Raw genomic sequence first — 26,317 nt, 5'->3', positions numbered from 1 at the left:
AGAAAAGGAACTGGAAATCTCATAAAAAATATGCAACATAAAGTGGCAAGAAATATGTCGATAATGAATAAAGAAAATATGTTCTGGACATAAAAATCCCTCCATATTTTCTACTGCTCACCAGTGTTATCATATCTGAGTTATTGTGCAGAAATATGGGTAAATAAGTACAAAAGTACACTTATTTACTTAGCATGTTACAAAAAAGAAGATCCGTTATAATAATACATAATGAGTGATACGTACTGTGATTACAAATACACCACAGTTGACATCCTTTATACAAAAGTCACAATTTCTCTGTGATTGTTGGTCCACAGTTTATGAAGATTTTGGCAAAATGAGGGTAATACCGTATTTCCTTGAATTGCCTCCGGGCATGTAAAATGCGCCTACCTTGAATTACTGCCAGGTCAAACTCGCTTCCCAAATTTATTAGCGCAAGCTTACTTTTACCAGCGGGTGAAACACGTGACGTCGTCTTTTTCAAAAAGGCGGTGGAGGTTTTTTTTATTTCACTATGCGTGAACCAGGGCTCTTGTTCCACAGCCATACAGATGACACTGATGGTTGTGATATAAAACAACTTTAACACTCTTACTAATATGCGCCACACTCTGTGAACCCACACCAAACACATTTCTGGAGAACATCGGCTCCGTAACACATTACAAACGCAACATAACACTTACCCAGAATGCCATGCGTCTATGACTCTTGGCTATATTATACACCCGCCAGCACCAACCCCCCCCTCCCCTTCCTCCGTGCATCGGTTGAGGTGGGCGGGGTTGGGGACGCGTGTATATTATAGCCAAGAGTCATGGATGCATGGCATTCTGGGTAAGTGTTATGTTGCGTTTATGTGTTACAGAGCCGATGTTCTCCAGAAATGTGTTTGGTGTGGGTTCACAGAGTGTGGCGCATATTAGTAAGAGTGTTACAGTTGTTTATATCACAACCATCAGTGTAAAAGTTGTGGCTGTTGACCAGAGTATGCATTGCAATCTCATATGAGAAGCGTCAAAATGCATGCTTCCGGCCGGCATGCAACTAAAATGGTATAAAGGTGGGCGCGGAGACATGTTGTAGAGCAGTGGTCCCCAACCACCGGGCCGCGGAATAATTTTTTATAATATATATATTTTTTTAATCACACTCAATTTCTTACTACATGCCATTGGTAAGCGCAGGGGTGAGAAGAGGTTTTAAAATTATTAGCGCCTGCTTACTATTACCGCATGCCTTGATTAAGTGCAGGAGTGAGAAGAGGTTTTAAATGAATTACGCTAAATTATTTTTTTGGTCCTTCTGTGTGATTTTTTTTTCATGTTTATTGTGCTGTCAGGTGCGTGTTATTGAGCCTGTTGGTCACAAAACACTGCAAGAATGTAGCAGCAGAGTGCGTAAAATACGGCTGCAAAATTATACTTACACGAAATAGAAGCATGTTTTGTTGTTTAAGAGCTGGAGTATGTTTACAACTATATAAATACATCTTATTTTGGTTTATTTAGTCACAGAAAAACTGATATAAAAACGACAGCAACTGCATGATTTGGCGCACAGCCGCACTCTTTCTTGGTAGCAAAAATGGCACCTTTTTAATAGGCCATACTCTCTTGCTACAGGACTCTGACAATGACCAAAAAACGCTATCTAGTGTACAAAAGTATAACTGCAATGACAAAAGTCACAACCTAAAAGTGGATCAGACAATATTTTTTATTTATAGTCTAGTATGCTTTAAATGTTTTGTAAAAAAAACAGATAAATCATCCACATGTCCTAATTAATTGTATGTACAAATACAATAGAAAACAATGTCAATTTTGGCTGCTGAACCAATCTGAGAATGATGTGTTGCGTTACTTTTTATTTCTTCTTCTTTTCCTGTTCTTCAGCTTCCTTTCGCTCACGGCCAAATTCAACCACCAGAGGTTTCCCTAACAAACGGTATCCATGGAGCAGCTGCAAAGCTTTCTGGGCTGTTTCAGTGTCTACCAAATGGCACATAAAACACACACATATACAGTACATCATATTTAATATATTAAAGACAATAGAAAAATCTTGGAGGTGTCACCTGGCAGGGTGATGAAGGCCTGCCCCTTCATTCGTCCCGTAAGAAGTCGGTAAAGCACCGGGGGACCTCTCGCCCCCTCGAACCGGGAGAACAGCGCCACCAGCTGGGCCACTGATGCCTGTGCGCTCAGGTTCTTTACACACAAAACCTGCAGTCAGACAAGCAAAAATAAAGGACGAGTGTGAACTCACCTACAGTGTATATAGTTTGAATAATGTTGAATTTATTGCCATTCACTGATTTTTTTTTTGAAAAGACTATTGATTCATCAAAATGTCTAAGTTATCCTCTCAGTGCATCAAGTTAAATATATTTTATCATTTTATTTAGATATATACTATAAAAACACCTACTTTAAATATAAGACACACTTAATTAAAAAAAAATGCAATACTGCATGTTTTTTATCTATGGGTAGATAATACATATAATTAATATTTATATCACTTGTTTAAAATTTGCATTGCATCGTCACTAAGTTCACAATTATGGTAAATGTTAAATGGGTTGTACTTGTATAGCGCTTTTCTACCTTCAAGGTACTCAAAGCGTTTTGACACTACTTCCACATTTACCCATTCACACACTGATGGAGGGAGCTGCCATGCAAGGCACTAACCAGCACCCATCAGGAGCAAGGGTGAAATGTCTTGCTCAGGACACAACGGACATGACGAGGTTGGTACTAGGTGGGTATTGAACCAGGGACCCTCGGGTTACGCACGGCCACTCTCCCACTGCGCCACAACAAGAGTAATTTAACATGTTGGTTGGTTGAAGTTTACTTCGAACATGTAAACAGTTTCAATATGATACATCACATATTTTAGATATTTTCATTTTTCATTACAAAATGTTCCAGAAAATGAGTAGGAAGAAGCAAGTAAATTAGTTACTAATCATATGAATTTCTTTTTTTACAGTATTAAACTACATAATAATTAGCATTCTGTATAATAAAAATACCTGTTTTAAATATAAAACTTAATTAGTACAAATGGTTGCAATATCTTCTTTATTTATAATTGAATTATAAATATAATTAATATTTATATCACATGATTTATCAAACATTGTAATGCATTATTTCAAAATTCCCAATGATGGTAATAAACAATAATAGGCATTTGACATGTTAGTAATTATGTGAAATTATTATTAAATGACTTAATAAGCAACATTCTATATTGCAAAAAAACCTGTTTTAAATACATGCACTTAATAATGATTGCAATATAACATTTATTTTTAAATTGATAATACACATAACTAATATTCATATTATTTGTTGAAAATAAGTATTCATTTTAATGCACAATCAAGTTTACAACGATGGTAATCGACACAAATAGAAATTTAAACTGTTAGTAATCATATTAATTTATATGTCATTATTACGCACCATCCTAAAGTTAACAAAATAATGTAATTGACACAAATACAAATTTAAACTATCAGTAATTCTATTCAATTATTTGTTATTACTTTACATAATAATTGACATTCTACATAAACAAACATTTTTTTAAAGATGTATTTGTTGCATGTATGTGAGAATGGCATACAACATAAAGAACAAATATTAGAATATATTTTTTTATCTAATGAAACAAAATAATTGATAGTAAAATATAACATTAATAATTTTGGTGATACACTATCAAAAATATCAACATGTTGAAAACCGTAATGTGCCTAACTCTGATTTGAACAACATGTTGTAAGAGTCCTTACTTTGGAGGGATTTCCTGGCTGGTAGTTCCTGAACCTTGGAATGCTTTGGATGCCCTCTTCAGTTTCCCTGTTTTCCAGGATTTCTTCCTCTGTCACCTCTGTGACCTCCCCTGTGACGGTCATCGGGACGTCTGACTCCGCCCTCGCCGCTCCACAGAGACTGCCTATCTGCTGGCTTATGTTAATCACCACCGGGGGAGATGGGTGCCCCTCGGAATGTTCTGATCTGCTACTATTTTCTTCCCGTAGTTCCTTTTGGGAGCTTTCCTCTGATTGGTCTCCCTGTGAGTCATGTGACTGCACAGATATGGGTTCATGTGTGGGAATGGGAGATATTCGAGGACCCTGGGGTGACGCTTGCTGCTTCTCCTTAGTGAGGAGCTCTTTGTAGAGAGAGTCCATTGGATCTGAGGATGCCGCCCCCTGCTGGCCATCTTGGTTATTTTCACCTGGAGAGGAAAACGACATAAGCAGACATGACATTTTTGAATGGATGGATTTGACTGTGGATTCCAGAAATATGTACCACAATGGTAAAGTGAAGTAAGGAAACCCAGGCGATCGTTTCCCTGGAAAAGCGCCTGTTCGATCTCCATCTCGCGGCGTGACAGCGCCCGACTAGCGGCGAAGCGCTGTGGGCGGGCCAGGATTTCCGCCCTGACTGCAATCTTGTCTCGGATCACTTGAAGGCGCTGTTGCTTGACGCCGGGAGCTGCACACACGCCGTGACACTACGGGCACACCACCATCACATCACGAGGAGAGTAACATTCTGATATTCCATCTGTAAAGAACTGTTACTATTTTTACCTGCTCAGGTATCTCCGGGTGGTCCCTGCTCTGCCACAGGAGGATTTCAGCTTCCGTGAGGCCCAGCTCCCGCAGGCTAGCCAGTTCCTGCTCGCCGTCCTGCAGGGCCTGGAACTGGGAGAGGCTCCTCACACCGGCCGCCTGCTCCCCAAAAGGCCGATAGAGCGCCGCCGGGGCAAAACATTGCTTCTTAGCCACGCATCTGAGCGAAATAACTTGTTAGTTTAAGTGAAATGTACAGTTTACCCAGAGTAATGAAAGGAATTTGGAATAATCTGCCGTTCCATACTATATCTATAATGAAGTGGGGGCTTTACGCTGCTTTATATTCCGTTAGACCTGGGCCGATAACAAATTTTGCTCGAGGATTTATTGCGGATAAACGATATTACTGTCAACATTATTTTGAGACCAAATTAAACACTAATGTAATAATGACGATGAATAGTAATAATGCAAGTATACCCTCATCAAATTCAATAAACTTGAATTTCTTGTATAGTTCAACATTGTAAAGGGAATGTAAACTTTTAAATATCTAATTTAAATAAAACAGACACATCTTCCATCCATTCATCCATTTTCTACCGCTTTTCCCGTTCGGGGTCGCTGGGGCCTATCTCAGCTGCAATTGGGCGGAAGGTGGGGTACACCCTGGACAAGTCGCCACCTCATCCCAGGGCCAACACAGATAGACAGACAACATTCACACTCACATTCACACACTAGGGCCAATTTATTGTTGCCAATCAACCTATCCCCAGGTGCATGTTTTTTGGGGGTGGGAGGAAGCCGGAGTACCCGGAGGGAACCCACGCAGTGACGAGGAGAACATGCAAACTCCACAAAGAAAGATCCCGAGCCCGGGATTGAACCTAAAAATAAAATATACACTGTCTGTCTGGCGAAAAATGTTGCACTTGAATAAAAAATACAACCAAAATCCATAAAATAGGTTCTGTCTCCGCTAAAGGGGAGCTGCACTTTTTTTTTTCCAATCATCATATAAGACAAGAATACATATGGTTTTTCTTCTTTTATGCATTCTAAATAGTAAATAAATGCGGTCAAAAGTGTACAATTGAGCCTTTGGGTGTCACTTTATTCTACCTATAAAGCCCTGAAAAAAACATCCAAACACCTCCATTAGGGTTTTATGTACAGTGCATATGTACAGTTGTGACCAAAATTATTCAACCCCCACACAATTTTGGTGTTTTAGCAAGTTGGACATTTATTCCGTATTTTGTTTATAGTCATATCAAATAAAGATGTGTCAAATAGACAAATGCAACTTAAATTGTAACACTGTATTTTACAAAATACCAAAAAAGGACATTTTTCTTAATATCTCATTGACAAAATTATTCAACCCCCTAGTTACATGCATCTTAGTACTTAGTAGAACACTCTTTGGTAGTAATTACATCCTTCAAACTTGATACATAGCCGGACACAAGCTTCTTGCAACCATCTACAGGTATTTTTGCCCATTCCTCTTGGGCAAAGGCCTCCAGTTCATTCATATTATTGGGCTTGCGTGCTGCAACTGCCTTCTTCAAGTCCCACCACAGGTTTTCTATAGGATTTAAGTCTGGTGACTGTGAAGGTCACTCCAGAGTCTTCCAGCCCTTCTTCTGCAACCAGTCTCATGTTGATTTGGAGGTATGCTTGGGATCGTTGTCCTGTTGGAAGGTCCAACGAGACCCAAGCCTCAGCTTCGTCACTGACTTCATGACATTTGCAGCTAATATATCCTGGTAGGAAATAGAATTCATAATGCCTTGAACGCGCTGGAAATTCCCGGTACCTGAGTCAGAGAAACAGCCCCAGAGCATGATTGACCCCCCACCATGCTTAACAGTAGGAAAGGTGTTCTTCTCTTTGTAAGCTTCATTTTTTCTCCTCAAGACATAACGTTGATTCATAGGCCCAAAGAGTTCCAGTTTTGTCTCATCACTCCATAGAAGAGTTTCCCAAAACCTTTGGGGTTTGTCCAGATGATTTTTGGCATACTGGAGTCTAATTATCTTGTGCCTGGTAGTCAGAAGTGGGGTGCGCCTGGGAGTTCTGGCATGGAGGCCTTCATCTCGTAGTGCGCGCCTTATTGTCTGGGACGAAACCTGCATTCCCCCCTCTGCAATGTCCTGTTGTAGTTCCTCAGCTGTTACCTGGGGGATTTTCACCACTGTACGCTTCAAATACCGGACAGCATCCTCTTTCTACCAGACCCAGGTAGTGTTTCCACTGTGCCTTTAGCTTTAAACTTGCGACTTATGCTCCCAACTGTGTCTCTTGGAATGTGTAATGTCTTTGCTATTTTCTTGTATCCATATCCTTTCTTATGAAGAGAAATTACCTCCTCTCTTGACTTCTTTGACCACTCCCTGGACTTCACCATGTTGCAAATACACCATTGACCATCTACAAGAAGCTGAGCGTCACACTCTTTTTCAATCAGTTTAATTGTTGCTGGTTATGGTTCTAATCACATCCACAGGTGTTTTCAACACCTGATTGAAAATACCTTATTCAAATTCTGTTCTTAAGAGTTATGATCTTCAAGGGATTGAATACTTTTGTTAATGAGATATTAAGAGAAATGACACTGTTTGGTATGTTACAAAATATAATGTTGTAATTCAAGTTGCATTTGTCTATTTAATGCATCTTTATTTGATATGACTATAAACAAAATACGGAATAAATGTCCAACTTGCTAAAACACCAAAATTGTGTGGGGGTTAAAAAATGTTGATCACAACTGCAATGTTGTAACAGGCATATTTATATAATAACATTTAGTATTTACATATCTTGCTCATTTTAAGCAGATGCAGCACATTAATTTAAAAAACACAACACGACGTGCATCCCTTTAAAGCCCCTTGACGAGGCTAATCCGTCTTTTGTATAAGTGTTGCTGAAAAAGGCCAAAGAAAAAGCCAAATAATAAAACATATATAGTGTTACCTTTTTATCCCTGTCGGACCGCGTAGTGGTTCAAACTCCTTTAAAAGCATATTTTTCCGAAAATATGTCGAATTGCACACCCCTTGGATTCCACTTGAGACGTCTACATTTGTGTGATAATAACTACCAAGGAACCCAAGAATGCTTTTTGTGGTTTTTGTTGCACTGGCCTAGAATTTGTTACAAGACCACTGTGGTATATTTTGACACAGTTTGTTCTTTGCATGCGTTTCCTACCTGTCTATGTCGACATCAGTGTGGAGCTGCTGCAGGAGAAGGCCGTGCAGCTGCCGTTGTCCCTCCGTCTCCTGCTCCTCCAACAGCGGGCCATCTTCACAAGACCGCCGGCTCACTCTATTACATCACAGAAGAGGAACAAATATTACTATGACAAAATTTAAAAAAATACCATTTTTTTTTACACATTTTTCCGAAAAAGGTTTAGCATCATGGTCATTATTAGAGCACTTTTTATTATTTGTTCACTGTTCTGTTACAGAGAAAAAGGAAATTGGATACAATTGCTATGGTATGAAAAAGGGGAGGATTACATAAGCTCTGCTTCTTCCTACTCCTTTTCCATATTACGCCTATACTGGCTCAGCTGCACTGGCTTCCTGTGCACTGAAGATGTGACTTTAAGGTTTTACTACTTACGTATAAAATACTACACGGTCTAGCTCCAGCCTATCTTGCCGATTGTATTGTACCATATGTACCGGCAAGAAATCTGTGTTCAAAGGACTCCGGCTTATCAGTGATTCCCAGAGCCCAAAAAAAGTCTGCGGGCTATAGAGCGTTTTCCGTTCGGGCTCCAGTACTCTGAAATGCCCTCCCGGTAACAGTTTGAGATGCTACCTCAGTAGAAGCATTTAAGTCTCATTTTAAAGCTCCTTTGTATACTCTAGCCTTTAAATAGACCCCTTTTTTAGACTAGTTGATCTGCCGTTTCTTTTTCTTTTTCTCCTCTGTCCCCCTCTCCCATGGAGGTCCGGTCCGGTGGCCATGGATGAAGTACTGGCTGTCCAGAGTCGGGACCCAGGATGGACCGCTCGCCTGTGTATCGGCTGGGGACATCTCTGCGCTGCAGATCCGCCTCTGCTTGGGATGGGGGGTCCTCTCCAAAGTTTCTCATAGTCATCATTGTCACTGTCATCGACGTCCCACTGGGGTGGGTTTTCCTTGCCCTTATGTGGGCTCTACCGAGGATGTCGTTGTGGTTTGTGCAGCCCTTATAGACACTTGGGACTTAGGGCTATATAAATAAACATTGATTGATTGATTGATTGAACTGGCTGACTTTGGCTAAAATGATAATTAAAGTTATTTTTTACCCAAGTTTGTCTCACACTGGTTAGCGAGCTACGAAGGCATAAGTTAACACTCTTACGTAGGTTGAGATGCATCCTCCCTCCAAATGTCTGTCATTATGCCTTAACTACAGATGTAGTGCCATAAATACAAGGTCTGCTCTAAAAAATGTCATACTTTACATGGTATCACTGGCGATGTTTTTGCGAGTGGCGATGCGGACCAACTTCAGCCCCGAAAAAACACGAGTGATGACGTCACAACGTCTGTCGACAAATATAATTGTTGTCGACAAATTTTATTGTCGACATTTGTGGACAATGTCAACTAATCTTTGCAGCCCTAATATGGAGATATCGGCTGACGTAACAAAGACAAAATACATCACTAAAGTCTCTCGTTTGGAGCAAGTTTGGAAGGAGAGAAAAGTGTTTTATAAATAGCGACACTTGTGATTTAGGGCTATATACATAAAAATTGATTGACTGATTGATCTGCGATGAGGTGGCGACTTGTCCAGGGTTTACCCCGCCTTCCGCCCGATTGTAGCTGAGATAGGCGCCAGCGCCCCCCGCGACCCCAAAAGGGAATAAGCGGTAGAAAATGGATGGATGGATGACTGATTGATTGATTTTCGGACGTGCTGTAATGAAACTGGAAATATGTGACGAATTACATTGTATCGTATGCATGTTCGAAATAAACTGAACCTGAACTATATGTTTGTGGGAAAAAAATAATGACATTGAACTCTCTGTAGTTGAGTAATAACTGAACTCCCCCGGAACCCCCAAATAAGGCAATACGCTATTTCATCATGACGTCATCCTCTCGTGAACCCAAGCAAGCGCGTACAACGTACATTTGAGGACAGAAGTGTTGCTCTATTAAACGTTCCACAATTTTTTCCAGACACAAACGCCAACTATAGCTGTGATAGAATGGTAGGATAATAAAATGATAGAAATTGACGTCAACGCGACGTTAGCATGTACCGCAAACACAACGAGAAGCTAAAGCTAGCCAGGTTATAACAGCAAAATAGCAATGGCTCACTTAGTTACGTAAAATATGGCCTCGAATTACTTTTGTGCCGGTATGTAGCATTATATTGGCTTTTCGATAAGTATATCTGAGAAGACTTAATGGGCTTCGAAAATACAAGTTGTGTTTACCTTCGCATGCTTCCGCGTTGGAGCTCCTACATCCGGCGTGCGGTGCATCATGGGAAATGTAGTGAAAACTAAAACATGCCGTATTGTCGAAGCCGCTAAGCATATATTGAGCTAGTGTTTCATTATTGGTGTTTTTTTTCAAAGAGGTAATTTTGTATTTGTTACTTATTTTTTCCCACTGTGTTTTAATGCCACAGCACAGCCCGATTTAGTACTGTGTGTATTTTCCATGCTGTAAAACGACGCACTATCTTGCACCGGGTGTCATATTTATCAAATGCTGCAAAGCCTTTCCCCTCCACTCGAAGCCCTCCCCGCCCTGTCACAGTGTCCTCAATTAGCCCGCTGGATGACGTCAGTAAGGTGACATGGGTGCTTGCTCCACCAGCATCTTCCATGCATAACATTAGGGGAGGATGCAAAAAATAAAAATTAAATAATTCGGGATGCGGACCGATCCTGCTTTGACATGCATGCCCGTTCTCCTTGCAGCCGGTGTCGGGTCACCGGGCTCGCTGGAGGTGTCTCCTCTGCAGGGGCTGCGCAGCAAGCGGAGCGACACGAGATGAGGGGTGGGGACGCAGGGTGGGGTCACAAGCAGGGAGAGGCGGAGGAGGAAAAAGGCAGAGAGAGAGAGCCCAGCCCTTCTTGAAATACACGGCAACAACACGCTGACAAGGGAGGCGCGCGCACACCCGTACCGACCGAGGCTGGGCTGCCGTTATTTTTTTTAAATTTTTGTTGGGTGCAAAAAGAGGGGCGCCTTTTCGACGCTGCGGATAACATGAACTGAACCGAAGAGGCAGGGATCCCGCTCCCGTATCCCGAATATTCACTGTCAAGGTGGAAACCTGACCGCCCTCCTTTCCCATAAACCCCCTTCTATTCTCCCTTTGCCCACATAGGAGTACACCCCCCTCCCCCACCCCACCCCCGCACACACACACACAGACACACACACACACCCACAAAAAAGCCCCCCTTCCCCGCTGGACTGCTCCACCCCTCCGGTCACCGAGATGCACACGGAGACCCGTAATAAAAAAGTAAGTACACATTATTATTATTATCATCATCGAACGTGTGCAAAATGTCCACTCGGCCATTGTGTGTGTGTCTTTGTTTTGTTGTTGTTGTTCGGTGAAAGCGTGATCCGGCTCGGTAAAGGTCCGACATGCAGAGAGAGAGAGAGGGAGAGAGAGAGAGAGAGAGGGAGAGAGGGAGAGAGAGAGAGCCAGAGAGAGAGATAGAGAGAGAGGGGCAGGGGGAGGAAACGGAAAGGCGCAATCTGCAGCTCACAGGACATCATCTTGATCTCTTAAAGGGCCAGTGGCCGCTTTTTGTCTGGCCTGCGCACTAGAGCAGTGGTTCTCAACCTTTTTTCCAGAGATGTACTCCCTATGAACATTTTTTTTTTAATTCAAGTACCCCCCTAATCAGAGCAGAGCATTTATGGCTGAAAAAAAAAAAAGAGATAAAGAAGTAAAATACAGAACTATGTCATCAGTTTCTGATTTATTAAATTGTATAACAGTGCAAGATATTGCTTATTTGTAGTGGTCTTTCTTGAACTATTTGGAAAAAAATATATATAAAATAACTAAAAACTTGTTGAAATATAAACAAGTGATTCAATTATAAAGATTTCTACACATAGAAGTAATCATCAACTTAAAGTGCCCTCTTTGTGGATTGGAATAGAGATCTGGATTCATGAACTTTATTCTAAACATTTCTTCACAAAAAAAGAAATCTTTAACATCAATATTTATGGAACATGTCCACAAAAAATCTAGCCGTCAACACTGTCAACATTGTTGCATTTCTTTTCACAGTTTATGAATTTACATTCAGATAGGCACCAGCGCCCCCCGTGACGCCAAAGGGAATAAACGGTAGAAAATGGATGGATGGATGGAGGGATTTGTTGAAGTATTATTCAATAAATATATTTATAAATGATTTTTAAATTGTTGCTATTTTTTTTAAAATATTTTTTAAAAATCTCACGTACCCCTTTGGCAAACCTTCAAGTACACCCAGGGGTACGCGTACCCCCATTTGAGAACCACTGCACTAGAGCAGTGGTTCTCAACCTTTTTTCAGTGATGTACCCCCTGTGAGCATTTTTACAATTCAAGTACCCCCTAATCAGAGCAGAGCATTTTTGGTTGAAAAAAAGAGATAAAGAAGTAAATTACAGCACTATGTCATCAGTTTCTGATTTATAAAATTGCATAACAGTACAAAGTATTGCTTATTTGTAGTGGTCTTTCTTGAAATATTTGGAAAAAAAGATATAAAAATAACTAAAAACTTGTTGAAAAATAAACAAGTGATTCAATTATAACGATTTCTACACATAGAAGTAATCATCAACTTAAAGTGCCCTCTTTGGGGATTGCAATAGAGATCTGGATTCATGAACTTTATTCCAAACATTTCTTCACAAAAAAAGAAATCTTTAACTTTCCTCCTCTCTAAGGTTCTCATAGTCATCATTGTCACCGACGTCCCACTGGGTGTGAGTTTTTCTTGCCCTTATGTGGGCCTACCGAGGATGTCGTAGTGGTTTGTGTTGTGGTTTGTGCAGCCCTTTGAGACACTAGTGATTTAGGGCTATATAAGTAAACATTGATTGATTGATTGAACCTCAATATTTATGGAACATGTCTACAAAAAATCTAGCCGTTAACACTGAATATTGCATTGTTGCATTTCTTTTCACAGTTTATGAATTTTGCATTCAGAGAGGCACCAGCGCCCCCGTGACTCCAAAGGGAATAAACGGTAGAAAATGGATGGATGGATGGAGGGATTTGTTGAAGTATTATTCAATAAATACATTTATAAAGGATTTTTAAATTGTTGCTATTTTTTAAAAAATATTGTAAAAAAATTTCACGTACCCCTTTGGCAAACCTTCAAGTACACCCAGGGGTACGCGTACCCCCATTTGAGAACCACTGCACTAGAGCTGTGGTTCTCAACCTTTTTTCAGTGATGTACCCCCTGTGAGCATTTTTTTCAATTCAAGTACCCCCTAATCAGAGCAGAGCATTTTTGGTTGAAAAAAAGAGATAAAGAAGGAAAATACAGCACTATGTCATCAGTTTCTGATTTATTAAATTGTATAACAGTGCAAAATATTGCTCATTTGTAGTGGTCTTTCTTGAACTATTTGGAAAAAAAGATATAAAAATGACTAAAACCTTGTTGAAAAATAAACAAGTGATTCAATTATAAATAAAGATTTCTACACATAGAAGTAATCATCAACTTAAAGTGCCCTCTTTGGGGATTGCGATAGAGATCCATCTGGATTCATGAACTTTGTTCTAAACATTTCTTCACAAAAAAGAAATCTTTAACACCAATATTTATGGAACATGTCCACAAAAAATCCAGCTGTCAACACTGAATATTGCATTGTTGCATTTATTTTCACAGTTTATGAACTTACATTCATATTGTGTTGAAGTATTATTCAATAAATATATTTACAAATAAAATATTTTTAAATTGTTGCTATTTTTAGAATAAAAAAAAAAATTTCACGTACCCCTTGGCATACCTTCAAGTACCCCCAGGGGTACGCGTACCCCCATTTGAGAACCACTGATTGGCAACACTAAATTGGCCCTAGTGTGTGAATGAGTGGGAATGTTGTCTGTCTATCTGTGTTGGCCCTGCGATGAGGTGGCGACTTGTCCAGGGTGTACCCCGCCTTCCGCCCGATTGTAGCTGAGATAGGCGCCAGCGCCCCCCGCGACCCCGAAAGGGAATAAGCGGTAGAAATGGATGGATGGATGGATGCACTAGAGAATGGCCCAGGTTCAACTCCCTGCCCCAACCCTCCCTCGCCCGCTCATTCACGTCCTCTCGACGCTTAAAAAACGTGAAAGTGAGTTAATTTCACGTTTTAAATAAAAGATAACAGGCAACTTTAGTTAGGCTCGGTGTGGCGTGGGTTAAGTATTTGTGATTCAGGTAGAGAGAAAAAAGTGCCTTTCAGGCAAAAGTCAACCAAAAAAAATGTCGGTAAATAAGCATCGTTTTTTACACACAGTAGGGGTAATATTTTATTATTTTTTTATAGATAGATAAAAAACAAACAGCTTTCTAACATTCGAAGTGGCCATGAAATAACACCAACATAGTAACCTTTAGAATAGAATATAATAGAATGTATACTTTATTGATCCCTGGGGGAAATTCAGCACCACAGTTCGCTCACAATAAACAATGGTAATAATAAATAATATAATATATTATATATATAATAATAATTTACTCTCCTCTCATCCAAATGTGGTAACGCTACTTGAAGGCTAAGCCAATCAGAGCCCGGGATACTGAACAGCGGGCTCTGATTGTTTTGGTCTCTATGCAATGGCTGACACTACAGTAATATTGTTAGTTTTAGATCTTGTGGCCATTTAATGTGCTTGAAAGTGCTTAATTAAGGCCAAACATACATGGAATGTTTTTTTTAAATTTACTGTATACAAAAAAAAAAAAAAAAAAAAAAAAAATATATATATATATGTAAATGTTGGCAGCACAGTGGAGCAGGGGTTAGTGCATGTGCCTCACAATACGAAGGTCCTGAGTAGTCCTGGGTTTAATCCCAGGTTTGGGATCTTTCTGTGTGGAGTTTGTATGTTCTGCCCGTGACTGCGTGGGTTCCCTCCGGGTACTCCGGCTTCCTCCCACTTCCAAAGACATGCACCTGGGAATAAGTTGATTGGCAACACTAAATTGGCCCTAGTGTGTGAATGTGAGTGTGAATGATGTCTGTCTATCTCTGCTGGCCCTGCGATGATGTGGCGACTTGTCCAGGATGTACACCGCCTTCCGTCCGACTGTAGCTGAGTTAGGCTCCATCGCTCCCCGCAACCCCAAAGGGAATAAGCGGTAGAAAATGGATGGATGGATGGATATATAAATATTTGTTTTTTTCTATTAATATTTATATGTCTTACTTGTATATACATTTCTATCTCTACAAATGATTCTTACTATTTTACACGTTTTATTATTGTTATTTTCCAACGTTCCTCAGATGAGCCATGTGCCCCAGGGCTTATCGGCCGTGCTTGTGGGGGCGCTTTTCTGTCAGCGCCCTGGTGGCCATGGTCTGATGACCCCCTGGTGCAGATGGCTCCTGTGATAGTGTTTACTCACATGTCTCCTCTGTACTCAGCCATGCAATCATTTGTCCATATAGTTGCATGTGTGTGTGTGTGTGTGTGTGTGTTTGCGTTTGGTATCTATGTCCGTGCGTACGTATGTGATAATGGGGGATTTGGGTCACCGGGGTATTGTTCTAACTTTGTAAAGCACTTTGCGTAGCAATTCTTTTATGTATGAAAAGCGCATTATAAATAAAATTTGATTGATTGATTAAGGCAGTGGCTCTTAACCTTTTTTACCTCAGGGTCCAAATTTTCCATCACAGAAGGACCTGGGGCCCACGTAAATATTAGCACGGAATTAGTAATCTTACTCTTGATCTTTATCATATGCAATAATTATATCCAAGCTACTTCCAGTTTGGCAGGGTACACCTTATCAAATGATATGAAACCATGTGTTAATCACAAACATTCTTTTTAAGGCTTAGGTCAGGCTGATTACAAAAATAATGTACTGCAAGAAAAGGGACTTACAAATGCTGATTAACATGTATTTACATGTTAATCAGCATTTTTCCATCCATTTTCTACTCTTTATTCCCTTCGGGGTCACGGGGGCGCCGGAGCCTATCTTAGCTGCACATTGGCTGAGGGCGGGGTACACCCTGGACCAGGGGTAGGGAACCTATGGCTCTGGAGCCAAATATGGCTCTTTTGATGATTGCATCCGGCTCTCAGATAAATCTTAGCTGGCATGATGAAATAATTCCGCTGGTAATCAGTGTCAAAAATAACGTTCAAACTATAAAACATTATCCTACATTTTAATCCATCCAACCGTTTCCTACCGCACCTGTTAAAAAAGTGGCATTAAAGGCCAACTGAAATGAGATTTTCTTATTTAAACGGGGATCGCAGGTCCATTCTATGTGTCATACTTGATCATTTCGCGATATTGCCATATTTTTGCTAAAAAGATTTAGTAGAGAACATCGACAATAAAGTTTGCAGCTTTCGGTCGCTAATAAAAAAGCCTTGCCTTTACCGGAAGTCGATGACGATGACGTCACCCGTGTGAGGGCTCCTCACATCCTCACATTGAGTCCTTTTTTTTTTTTTTTTCCTTTGTCATGAAAAAGGGAGGTTTTTGTGGTCAGTGCACTAATTGTAAGTGTATATTGTTTTTTACGTTCCATCCATCCATTTTCTACCGCTTATTCCCTTTCGGGGTCGCGGGGGGCGCTGGCGCCTATCTCAGCTACAATCGGGCGGAAGGCGGGGTACACCCTGGACAAGTCGCCACCTCATCGCAGGGCCAACACAGATAGACAACATTCACACTCACATTCACACACTAGGGCCAATTTAGTGTTGCCAATCAACCTATCCCCAAGTGCATGTCTTTGAAAGTGGGAGGAAGCCGGAGTACCCGGAGGGAACCCACGCATTCACGGGGAGAACATGCAAATTCCACACAGAAAGAACCCGTGCCTGGATTTTAACCCAGGACTGCAGGACCTTCGTATTGTGAGGCAGACTCACTAACCCCTCTGCCACCGTGAAGCCCGTTTTTTTTTAATGTTGATTTAATAAAAATTAATAAAAAAGTATTCTGCGGCCCGGTACCAATCGGGCCGCGGACCGGTACCGGTGGTTGGGGACCACTGCTATAGGGGGCAACAATAGCTTATGGCCACGAAACACTGGGACCAGTGTATAGCTAATAGTTAAAGTACAAATGATTGTCACACACATTCTAGATGTGGCGAAATTATTCTCCACATTTGACCCATTACCCTTGATCACCTCCTTGGAGGTGAGGGGAGCAGTAGGCAGCAGCGGTGCCGCACCCGGGAATCATTCATGGTGATTTAACCCCCAATTCCAACCCTTAATGCTGAGTGCCAAGCAGGGAGGTAATGGGTCCCATTTTTATAGTCTTTGGTATGACTCAGCCAGGATTTGAACTCACGATCTACCGATCTCAGGGCGGACCCTCTAACCATTAGGCCACTGAGTAGCATGCTCTAAAAACTACCATAACTAATAAACACAAATATACTATATACAGTATATACACATTAAATGTTTGCATCAGATGCAAGGCTGGGCAGGTGTACTTTGGGAAAGCAATTACATTTTGTCATGACAGTTGTATACATAATACAGCAAAGTGAGATCATTTTATGTTTTTTTTAAACATATAGATTACTTTATGTCTTTTGAATTCTTTGAGCCACAGGTGGACATCTTTTTACTGTTTTGTGCTGCGTTCAGGACTGCTGGGAAGTAGGAATTCAGTTTCAGGTAAACATAAACAAAAAACATGGCCGACAGCTATGCTACTGTAGAGCAGGGGTGCCCATTACGTCGATCGCGATCGACTGGTCGATCTCGGAGGGTGTGTCAGTCGATCTCAAGGCAGGCATTAAAAAATAGACATAAAAATGAACAATCATCAATCATACCAAGACTTCACTTTCGTCAGTTGTTTGACATTCTCGGCACCCGAGGATCTTGTGAGATGAGGCTGGCTGCTGCGAGCTCATATTTAAGAAAAAAAACACTAACAGGGCGGACGCAGAGAAACACATTTTATTTCTAGAGACTCCGTACCTACTGTCAAAACTCTAAAGACCGACTGCACAGTTCCTGTCTTCACCATAAAAGACCTGTTTCATCCTGCCTGTGCTAACAAAATAAGAGTCTCAGAAAGCTAGCGTGCACAAGCTAGCAAGCTACGGAGTTTGATGCCAATGTATTTCTCCCCCGCCCTCAGCGACCGCTTTCTCACTTGCTTGCCCACCCGCACACTCACTGACGTCACTCACCTGCTGCCAGACATTAAAGGGCCACACACATATGCTACTCTCATAACAAAGTGTTTAAAAACGAGTATGCAAGTTGGACAAATGAGATGACAAATCCAACCACTTTCATGTGGTATTGGACAGAAAGGAGGACTTTTTTTCCCCTCCATTTGAAAATGCGGATGTTATCAGCACCACTGTCTAATTCCAATCAATGCAAGTCATCAGAATCAAATACACCAACTTATATTCTTGTCTTCATGAAAGAAAGGAATCTATGTGTGTTAGACATGCTTGTATTATCATTAAACACCATTAACTTGTTAACAAAAAAGTCTCTTTCATAAATAAATAAATATAAATTATAAATAGGAATGAGGTAGATCTCCTCGACTTGGTCAATTTAAAAGTAGCTCGCCTGCAGAAAAAGTGTGAGCGTCCCTGCTGTAGAGTTTACTATTTGGTTAGTAACTTTGTAAGAATATATGAGAGCGATGAACGTGCGGTAGTTGCTGGCACTTTTTAATTGATAAATACAATATATGCTATTACATATACAATAACGAATACCATAGTTTAGAGGCAAAGATTTTTCTAAAATGTGTTTAAGAGAAAACATTGGCGGTGGGGTGATGCCACAGAGCTGTCAATCATTAACGATTGAACTGGACAAAGTTTAATCAAACTTTCGAGATTGTGTCTCATCACTAACAGGCACGCACGCACGCACGCACGCACGCGCACACACACACACACACACACACACACACACACACACACACACACACACACACACACACACACACACACACACACACACACACACACACACACACACACACGGCGACGGGAGCGGATAGAGAAAAAAACTCAGCCCAGTCAAATAAAGCGGTCAGTTCTCTCTAATTAGTACAGAGCTATTAAATGGACCTCAAAAGGGACATTTTAGAAGCACCTAATTAAAAAGAATCATCTGTCTGAGTCCACACTGAGTTTACTAACTCGATCCATTGAATCAATTCTGCGGAATCATCTGATTCTCTTGTGTACCTGATAGTTCAGCCGATTTGAGACAGTGAATCAATTTAAATGAATCATCTGCGTCCACAGGGAGTTTACCAACTCAGACAATGAATCGATGCAGCAGAATCATCTGATTCTCTTGTATACCTGATAGTTCAGCTTATTTGAGTGAGTGAATCAATTCAAAGGAATAATCGGAGTCCATAGTGGGTTTACTAAATCAAGTCAGTGATCTGATACAATTGAATCATCTGATTTGGTTGTGTATTTGTCAGATCAGATGATTTGAGTCAGTGAATCAATTAAAACAAATCATTTGAGTCCACAGGAATCTGTGAATCGATTCAGCGTAATCATCTGGTTATGTTGTACATCTGGTAGTTCAGGTGGGTCGAGTCAGTGAATCAATTCAAACAAATGATCACTAAATCGAGTCAGTAAATCGATTCAAACATCCATCCATCCTACCTACCCTCTCGGGGTCGCACAAATCATCAAAGTCTGTTGTACATCTTATTGCTCAACTTATTTGAGTCAGCTAAAATGAATCATCCGAGTCTACAGAGAATTTAGTAACTTGAGTCACTGAATCGATTCAGCCGAATCATCTGATTCGAGTCAGTGAAGTATTTTTTTTCTATCTTGTTCTTTGTACATTATTAGCAATGTGCAGCAATGGGAAGAAGCTGGAAAGTTCTGGAATCTTTTTAAGGCACTTCTCCTTCTACCTGATATGGGATAAGCTTGTTTCTAAGGATGGTTCTGTATTTTGGTATCAGGTGGCTGAGCGGATGACTGGTTCGTTGGCCAGTTGGCTGCTTCTGTGTGAGTGTGTGAGTGTGAGTGTGTGTGTGTGTTTGTGTATTACTACCCTTCTTCAGACATCAACAGGGAAAAGTACCTTCTATATGAGGACCAGTGAACAAGTTAGGGCCAAAATCATGTTTCCAATACGGAAAACTATTGCATTTAATAGTGAGCCAAATACTAGAGTCAGTGAACATTGCTCCAAAGCCAGGATTTTTTTGTTGATTTAATGTGCATACAAAAGTAAACATTTACATTTGCAAAAGCAGCAATATATGATAAAACAAGCTACGGAAGGACTTCCCTATTCATCTCCGAAAAAAAACAGCCAGCTGAACAGCGGATTTTGCGACTTCCTGTGCTGACGTAAGACAACCCGCGTCCCATATGTGAACATAGGATGAAATACACTACGGTACTAAGACTATAGTGGCCATTGACAGTTAGCTTCTACAGCTGGGTTGTCCGAATTGCGGTACAGGGGCCATCCGTGGTCGGTGACTCGTTTGTCATCGGCCTTAAGCACATTACCAAAAATAGAGATCTCATTTGCACCCCCGGTGGTCAAATCTTTAAAAATTACGGTGGTCCCAAAAAAGAGGGATTTTTCAAATTGACTGTGTGTTGGTTTTAAAGGTGCTCCCCTTCTGGTCAACATATGAAATAACAAGTGTGTGTAAGAAATGGAAATGCGTCCCCTTTAGCCAAAATAAAAAAATATAAAATATGTATATAGAGACGAACTGTAATAACTTAAAGTAAGTAATGAAGATTACAAACAAAAAATATGTATTTTTAAATAAAACAACTAAAAGCTTACATTTATTATATTTGCATAGTATGTATATATAACTAATATTGTAAATACAAATCTTTACATATCTAGAAAGGGTGGCTCTAAAGAAGTCGGCATTTTTCAGAGGTCTCAAGAAGGTAACAAATACAAGAGAGAGTGTGTGAACTTTTCAAATTGACTGCGTGTCGGATTTAAAAGTGCTCCCCCTTTTGTCAGAGTTAGTTGGTGACGAACCCCACGATGCAGAGATGGAGGCAGGCATGGAGTGAGAAAACATGATTTAATTAAAACTAAACAAGAACAAACAAAAGCGGTACAACCAAAAGCGCGCACGTGGGTGGATAACAAACTAAGGGAGCTAGCATGGGAGCTAGAAAACAAAAAGCAGACATAGCATGGAAGCTAGCAAAAACATAAAGGGGCCTAGCGTGGAAGCTAGCGGGTAGCGAGCAGGAAAACAGAAGTCGTACTTGTAAAATGAAAGAACAAACTGGAAGCAGGGAACAAAAAACAGTAAGCTACAAACATCAAACGAATATAGCTTACCGCTACGCTGCAAAGACACGACAAAGTACGACACGACAGGAGCGATAATACATGACACGACAGCTAAATCGACAAGACAATAATCCAGCACTGATTGGAGGACAAAAGCATGTACAAAAAGGATTGGGCTGATTGACACCAGGTGTGGCTAGGTGCCAATCAGCCGCAGCTGAGGAGAAACAGCGCACAGGGGAAAAAAACAGGAAACAGACAAAATAAGAGCGCTGACAGGAACTAAAAACAGGAAATACTAAACAAACTCAGAGGAAAAAATAAAACACAAACTGTCAGCGGCAAGCCTGACACCTTTAGTCCACATATGAAATAACAAGTGTGTGTTGTAATAAGGATTACAAAAAAAATAAAAAAAATAAAATGTACTAAAAGCTTACCTTGTTATATTTGCATAGTATGTATATAATATTAATGTTGTAAATACGAATCTTTATATATCTAGAAAGGGTGCTCCGAGAGAGGTAGGCATTTTTCGGAGGTCTCAGGAAGGTAACCAATACAAGAGTGTGTGTGTGTGTGTGTGTGTGTGTGTGTGTGTGTGTGTGTGTGTGTGTGTGTGTGTGTGTGCCAAAGACAGGATGAGATAAATGAGCACCAGGTAAGACGACACAGTGTAAAGAATGGGCCGTGTGCTTCGGGGTCAACCTTGAGGGTCACCGCTGGCGGGCGGCGCCTCGCTCGGGTCGCCGTGTCGACGGCGTCCCTGAGAATTAACGACGAGCGTGCGGTCAGCCCGGCGTAAAGCAGAACGCGCAGCTGAGCGACAAAAAATATTTGGAAGCGCTCTCTGAATGGGTTCACCTTATATTGAGGAAGATGTTTTTTGGGGCCATAAATGAGGTGAGAGGTTGTGTCATTTCCTCCTAGAAGTAACCGGAAAAGTCAGGAGGAAGTGTTTTGTTTTGTTTTTTTTCCCCTGGATTTGCTGGTCAGCCTCGCTGCCCTAGGACTTCTTCTTGAATTCTATTAATAGACACTCAGCCGAGGTTTTACGCTGAATGCAGAGCATCGCTGCCTCATTCTTTAATCAAAATTACTCCTCTTCGCAAAGATTGGTGTTGGATATGAGACGGCAGATTTGGTCCCCATTTGAGAGAATACAGAGAATAACATTACCAAAAAATATTATTAGAATTTGTCTAAAAAGACATAGAATTGGTATGTACTTCTGTACACACCCAGTAATCCAACACTTTCAGGTGACGCCATTAGAAACACAGAACAGAAAAAAAATAATAATTCCAATGTAGCGTTTTGCTGTCTGGCTTTGGCAAAGACAAATAATCCCTTAGCTAGCGTTTCATTACTGTAGCAGATACAAAGCTGCCCAACAAACGTACCGATTTCCCCTTTGACCTCAGGTAACCTTAAAAAATAAAAGCCAGCAGATTATCTCGAAGCAACCTAGCTAGCATGTGGAGCCTCCGGCTACGCCCGCCATCTTGAGTGTATAACGTGAAGAAGTAAGGGAATGATTTGGTGACCTTTAACCCCCTGTAATCTGTTCATTTTGTGTTGGATATCCCCTGGAATCAATATGGTTGCTTTTGTAGACATTGAACCTGAACAGTTGAGGGAGATGAACGTCAACAACCTTTATATCGCGCCAAATTGTGTGCGAACCACGTCTCGGCGTATATACATGCCATTCATTCATTCTTTTGGCATGCCGTTTGAAGCCATCGGGGGCTGCCGCTTTGATGACGTCACCTAATGTGCACGCCGGCGCCGCCATTCTGAAGAGGCGGGGCCCCCCTATGTCACATCCTGTTTAAAGGGGAACATTATCACCAGACCTATGTAAGCGTCAATATATACCTTGATGTTGCAGAAAAAAGACCGATTTCCGAACTCTAAATGGGTGAATTTTGGCGAATTAAACGCCTTTCTATTATTTGCTCTCGGAGCGATGACGTCAAAACGTGACGTCACCTAGGTAGTCAACGCCTACACCGACAAGTCAAATCAGCTCTGTTATTTTCCGTTTTTTCGACTGTTTTCCGGTACCTTGGAGACATCATGCCTCGTCGGTGTGTTGTCGGAGGGTGTAACAACACGATCAGGGACGGATTCAAGTTGATTTACGTAGAATGTGCATCGATTAGCACGGCATGCTAATCGATGCTAACATGCTATTTAGGCTAGCTGTATGTACATATTGCATCGTTATGCCTCATTTGTAGCTATATTTGCATCCAGCCTTTCTCTCCATCCACATTTAATGCCAAACAAACACTTACCAATCGACGGAGATAAGTTGCTCCAGTGTCAAGAGATGCGAAAGTCTCTCGTTTGGTCCGCACATTTTACCGGCGATGCTACAACAAACATGGCACAGAGATGAATGGATAACCTGCGACACTCAAAGCAGATGCATTTCCAACGATAAAGTCAACGAAATCACAAAGGTGAGTTTCGTTGATGTTATTGACTTATGTGCTAACCAGTCATATTTGGTCGCGGCATGACTCTCAGCTAATCGATGCTAACATACTATTTAGGCTAGCTGTATGTACATTTGTAGCTGTATTTGCATCCACCGTTTCCCAAATTTAATGCCAAACAAACACTTACCAATCGACGCATTTAAGTTGCTCCATTGTCAATACGACAGTCCTGATCGTTTGGTCTGCACATTTTACCGGCGATGCTAAGGCAGACATGGCCGAATAGCTTCAATAGCTTCAGTTTCTTCTTCAATTTCGTTTTCGCTATCTGCCTCCATACTCTAACCATCCGTTTCAATACATGCGTAATCTGTTGAATCGCTTAAGCCGCTGAAATCCGAGTCTAATTCCGAGCTAATGTCGCTATATCTTGCTGTGGTATCCGCCATGTTGATTGTATTGGCATCATTGGATGACGTCACAGGAAAATGGACGGTGGCTTCGCAGATAGCGAAAATCAGGCACTTTAAAGCCTTTTTCCGGGATATTCCGGGATGGGTAAAATTTTGAAAAAAACGTAGAAAAATAAAATAAGCCACTGGGAACTGATTTTTATTGGTTTTAACCCTTCTGAAATTGTGATAATGTTCCCCTTTAAATCCTGTACAAACGACGCAGCCATTTTGAAGGGCTTTGACGGCAAGAAGCGCTTCTCACTAATTTATGTCCACAGTAGTCAAAGCTGTGTCGGAGCCTATCTTAGAGACCACTTTGTGTGATCAGAAACGCTTTAAAATGTGCCCAAACTTTCACTGTCAAGCTGTATAGCTTTGAGCTAGCGTTTTAGCAAGTTAGCTATAAAATAAACCATCATTCTTGTGGCTAAACAGCTCAATTTTTGTTTCATCTGACATCACATGGACATAGATAAGACCTTCTGGAGGAAAGTTCTGTAGTCAAATGGAACAAAAATGTAGCTGTTTGGCCACAATACTCAGCAATAAGTTTGGCGGAGAAAAGTTGAGGAACACCATGCCTGCCGTAGGGCTGGGCGATATGTCGATATACGCGGTATATCGCGGGTTTGTCTCTGTGCGATATAGAAAATGACCATATCGTAATATCAGAGTATACGTTCTCACGCAGTTGCTTTTAGCTGCTGGCATTACACTACAGCAGGGGTCGGCAACCCGCGGCTCCGGAGCCTCATGCGGCTCTTTGGCCACTCTGATGTGGCTCAGCTGCATATTCGCCGCCCCCCCGATTGTTACGGGGAGAGTCCGGATTTCGGTGCCTCATCCGGGGTCAACATTGTCTGATTTTCACTCGGACTACAATATTTTCACTCGGACTACAATATTGAGGGCGTGCCGTGATGGGTTTACGTTTAATGGATTTACTTTTAACGTCCTATACAACATGCCATCGCGCCGGCCTTTACGCTATGCTATGCTATGCTATCTGCTTGCCGGCCGGAAGCATGCATTTCGCTGCTTCTATCGTCACACGTACGAGATTGCAAGGCATACTGGGTGATACAGGTTACACTGAAGGTTGTGATATAAACAACTAACAATCTTACTAATATGCGCCACACTGTGAACCCACACCAAACAAGAATGACAAACACATTTTGGGAGAACATCCTCACAGTAACACATTATAAACACAAATTAACGATTACCCAGAATCCCGTGCATCCATGACTCATCCAGGATATATTATACACCCCCGCGCCCTTAACCCCGCCCACCACAACCGACGCACGGAGGGGGGGGGGGGGGTTTGGTGCTAGCGGGGGTGTATAATATAGTCTGGAAGAGTTATGGATGCACGGGATTCTGGGTAATTGTTATGGTGTGTTTATAATGTGTTACTGTGAGGATGTTTTCCCGAAATGTGTTTGTCATTCTTGTTTGGTGTGGGTTCACAGTGTGGGGCATATTAGTAAGATTGTTAAAGTTGTTTATATCACAACCTTCAGTGTGACCTGTATCACCCAGTATGCCTTGCAATCTCGTTCGTGTATATGCGGAAGCCACATACAACATGATACTGGACTGGCAAGCTGTTTGTACATGTTGTAGAAGGCGTCAAAGGCAATGGCTTCATAGTGCGGCTTTATTATTGTTGTCTGGGTGACCACCAGCAGACTTTCGCGAGAATCGTTGCGGCTCCCATTGTCGTCTTTATTTTGTGAAATGGGTCAAAATGGCTCTTTGAGTGGTAAAGGTTGCCGACCCCTGCACTACAGGCTCTTCCCACTGTTTATTGTTTCTCCTTCTCACAGACAGCAAACGCACCTTCTTACACACGTCACATACTTCACGTCATACGTAACATACGTATACGCCCTCACGGAGCAGAGAGGTAGCAGCATGGCTAACATTAGTTGTGATGCTAGCGGAGTGTTGCTAGCGGTAATACGAGAGAAAGAAGGTGCAAATCTAGTAACAAATGAAGGAATAATTAATTCCGAAGTAAAACAGCAGGGGGTCCATCGTCTGGCGGTGGTGAGGCTTCAAGCGGGAATATGTCGAATAGACAACTTTAATGTGTCAAGTATGGGGCACAAGCGTTGCTACCAAAAGTAGCAATACTGCTAATATGTAGCATCATTTCAAAAGTCACGTGCTAATAACTGTTTAATAAATACAGTTTTGGTGAATTGACTTAGTTGTGATTTCCTTCACTGCATGAAAGTTT

General features: G+C 41.3%; 2 protein-coding genes across 3 annotated transcripts in view; one reads left to right on the top strand and one right to left on the bottom strand.

Annotated features, from left to right (window-relative positions):
• Positions 1-1,701: 1,701 nt before the first annotated feature.
• rbm41 (RNA binding motif protein 41) lies at positions 1,702-10,238 on the bottom strand. Its single transcript, XM_061898860.1, has 7 exons — positions 10,090-10,238; positions 7,841-7,957; positions 4,631-4,832; positions 4,347-4,551; positions 3,821-4,269; positions 2,087-2,234; positions 1,702-2,000 (listed from the first exon to the last, which is right to left on the bottom strand). Exons 1-7 carry the CDS (start codon positions 10,095-10,097, stop codon positions 1,876-1,878), a joined length of 1,254 nt encoding a protein of 417 aa, XP_061754844.1. The 5' UTR covers positions 10,098-10,238; the 3' UTR covers positions 1,702-1,875.
• Positions 10,239-10,700: 462 nt separating this feature from the next.
• The window catches only part of klf8 (Kruppel like factor 8), a 117,207-nt gene continuing 101,590 nt past the window's right edge, over positions 10,701-26,317 (top strand). Inside the window, exon 1 of one of the 2 annotated variants that reach the window (XM_061898862.1) lies at positions 10,701-11,135. In XM_061898862.1, the coding sequence (XP_061754846.1) occupies positions 11,109-11,135 (27 nt within the window). In that variant the 5' untranslated portion in view covers positions 10,701-11,108. The remainder of the gene's footprint in view (positions 11,136-26,317) is intronic. The other variant, XM_061898861.1, reaches the window with a different exon arrangement.

The sequence above is a fragment of the Nerophis ophidion genome, linkage group LG04, assembly GCF_033978795.1.
Source record: "Nerophis ophidion isolate RoL-2023_Sa linkage group LG04, RoL_Noph_v1.0, whole genome shotgun sequence".
Taxonomy (NCBI): Eukaryota; Metazoa; Chordata; class Actinopteri; order Syngnathiformes; family Syngnathidae; genus Nerophis; species Nerophis ophidion.
Note: the sequence above shows the minus strand (reverse complement) of the source record. Positions and strands in the feature narration are given on the sequence as shown.